The sequence below is a fragment of the Saccostrea cucullata genome, unplaced genomic scaffold (genome assembly GCF_032062105.1).
Source record: "Saccostrea cucullata isolate Sc308-1 unplaced genomic scaffold, CSIRO_AGI_Scuc_v1 ctg797, whole genome shotgun sequence".
Lineage (NCBI taxonomy): Eukaryota > Metazoa > Mollusca > Bivalvia > Ostreida > Ostreidae > Saccostrea > Saccostrea cuccullata.
The window spans coordinates 13625-16129 of record NW_026941714.1 but is presented as its reverse complement, the minus strand read 5'-3'; the positions used below and the strand labels follow the sequence as shown (position 1 = coordinate 16129).

The window sequence follows — 2505 nt, the reverse complement described above, 5'->3', positions numbered from 1 at the left end:
GACTTCATTGCCTGAGTATTGGTTTTAAGCAAGATTCAAGTATTTGGGGTATAACAACTGACTTTTAGATCCTATATCAATATAAACAAGAGATGTTTGTAAAACACTTATGCCCCCTCCCCCATAAATAGGAATTTTTCCAAGTCCAAAAGGGCATAACTCTGTCAATTATTGTGTGATCGTACCCAAAACATAACTGGACCTAAATATTCATCTGACAAATCTGTATATTAAATTTTATTTCAATATGCGCAACCTCTCTGTAGTAATCCGGAATTCTGTAGATTTGTAAGTTTTCGGTTTTAGAGGTTATTCATGTTACTTCCGTAATAAATAGTTTGTAACCGCATGGCTGAGTTATAAATCTCATTTATTCGAGTGAATACACAACATATCTGGCGACGAGGATGGCCACTGGACGTATTGGAAGAATCGATGTGTTCGATCCGGCGATCGAAACATGGACAGCGTACGAGAAAAGGCTGGATAATTTCTTCACAGCAAACACAGTGGACGACAACAAAAAAGTTCCCGCGCTACTGAGCCTCGTGGGCCCCAAAACATACGCATTGTTAAGAGACTTAACAGCATCCGAATTACCTAAGGCCAGGACATACAAGCAACTTACGAAAGCGCTGAAGGAACATTATTCTCCAAGACCGTTGGTTATAGTAGAAAGATTTAGATTTCACAAGCGAGACCAGCAGGAGGGGGAGAGCGTTCGTGAGTACATTGCAGCTCTACGTAAACTTAGTGAGTTTTGTGAATTTAAAGACGTCCTTAATGACACATTACGGGACAGATTTGTGTGTGGACTGAAAAACGAACACATTCAAAAGAAACTTCTCTCGGAGAAAAACCTCACGTACCAATCTGCGCTCGAGATAGCCATTGCGATGGAGACGGCGACAAATGACGCCCTGGAAATTCAAAGGAAACACCTTTCCACTACGCCCGGTGTCCACAAGCTAAAGATGATATTGAACAAGAACTTAAAACACTTGATACTGAAGAAAGCTTTCTTCAGTCACATACTCTCGAAATTTTAGAAGGAAATGTGGAAGTCACTCCTTATATAGGACAAGGGGATAAACTTTACCCAGGTCATTTAATAAATGACTCGGAAACAAAGGCAAAAAGTGATACCGCATCTAGCAATAGCGAAGATGCGAATTCCAACATACAATACGGAACACTAGGGGCTTTCCTGGAAGAAATAACTAGCAAAGGTCTATATGGTATAACATGTCGTCACGTTATTCCACATGAAAACGAAAAAGTGTTCATGGAAATACAAAAAAATGATCTACCATCAGAAGTTGGTCAATCTGTATACACCTCTGAGAATGAATGGGAGGACTTTGCTGTGTTTGAAGTGAAGGATTTCCTGATAGATCAATGCATTAAAACTTTCCATAACGACGATGACGAAGAATGTAATGTTGAAGTTCATCAGGGAAATGACTTAGATAATTGGATTGTTCATAAGAAAGGAGCAAGGACAGGATGGACTACAGGACGTATTCTGAGTCGAGAGTGCTATTCCAGTTTAATTCCTGTTAAACATGGGGTGTTCCTTGTCGGTGGTTTTGATGAAGATTACTTTGCACGCACTGGAGACAGTGGCTCTGTTGTGTTCATGCGGAAGTCAAGTCAGTCAACCGTGTCAGTGCTCGGTATGGTCTTCGGTGGAATGGAAAATATTTATAACGACCATCAGCCAGAGATAGAGAAATCTACAATGTGTTTTCTTTTAAATCATGCTTTGAGTAACTTGTCCGTTCAAAATGGCTTAGAATTACAATTTGTACCCCGTAAACAAAGTTCAAGCGATTCCGACTAATTTGTAAATTTGATTATAAATATCTTTTGTTTTTTTATAACCATAACAAAGCTGGAAGTATGTTGTACCAATACCTTGTACGAGGGTCATTAAAAAATACGTAGACAATGTCCTCCATCATCATATCATTCTTACGAAAATTTAGATCAACACACTTTTATATGTGAAAAACATTTATTTTGTCAGTGTTTAAAGTTTCATTCCATTTGTTTTAATGGAACTCGTGTTAGACAATTTTAAAAGTAACATATTTTGTCACCACGGAGCATGGTTAACAACACTAAGGCGTCAAAAACAACGTCGAAAATTTTTTTTTAAATTACTCTGCCTTTTCATTTCATCCACTGTTTGTTGCTTCTTCTGGATTCTTGAATCTATAGCCCTTTACACCTAGTTCACTAACAATTGTTTGAGTACCTGAAGTAAAATGAAAATATTTTAAATTGAAAGTTAAATTTCAAATTCTTTATCGCGTAACTCTTATTTTCACAAGTTCCGCAAAAGTGAATCGCAAATCACATTTTATGACGTTGCTAACTCTTTGACAAGATTTTTTTTATAATTTGTTTCTTCGCAGATCGTTCGTGGTCCGATTCCAAGTCTCTAACACTCAAACAATGGTCATTCCCATAATAAACAAATGCATAGCACATTTTGCATCA

General features: G+C 37.6%; 1 protein-coding gene across 1 annotated transcript; it reads left to right on the top strand.

Annotated features, from left to right (window-relative positions):
• Positions 1-407: 407 nt before the first annotated feature.
• On the top strand, positions 408-1890 carry LOC134258285 (uncharacterized). The gene is made up of 2 exons (XM_062740812.1): positions 408-806; positions 935-1890. Exons 1-2 carry the CDS (start codon positions 408-410, stop codon positions 1841-1843), a joined length of 1308 nt encoding a protein of 435 aa, XP_062596796.1. The 3' UTR covers positions 1844-1890.
• Positions 1891-2505: the final 615 nt, after the last annotated feature.

What these genes read in the sequence shown, in the direction of transcription:
- LOC134258285 (XM_062740812.1), top strand. Translation starts at nt 408, where the DNA reads ATGGCCACTGGACGTATTGGAAGAATCGATGTGTTCGATCCGGCGATC. An exon ending in ACACATTACGGGACAGATTT is followed by an intron (nt 807 to 934) that starts GTGTGTGGACTG and finishes GGAAATTCAAAG; the next exon opens with GAAACACCTTTCCACTACGC.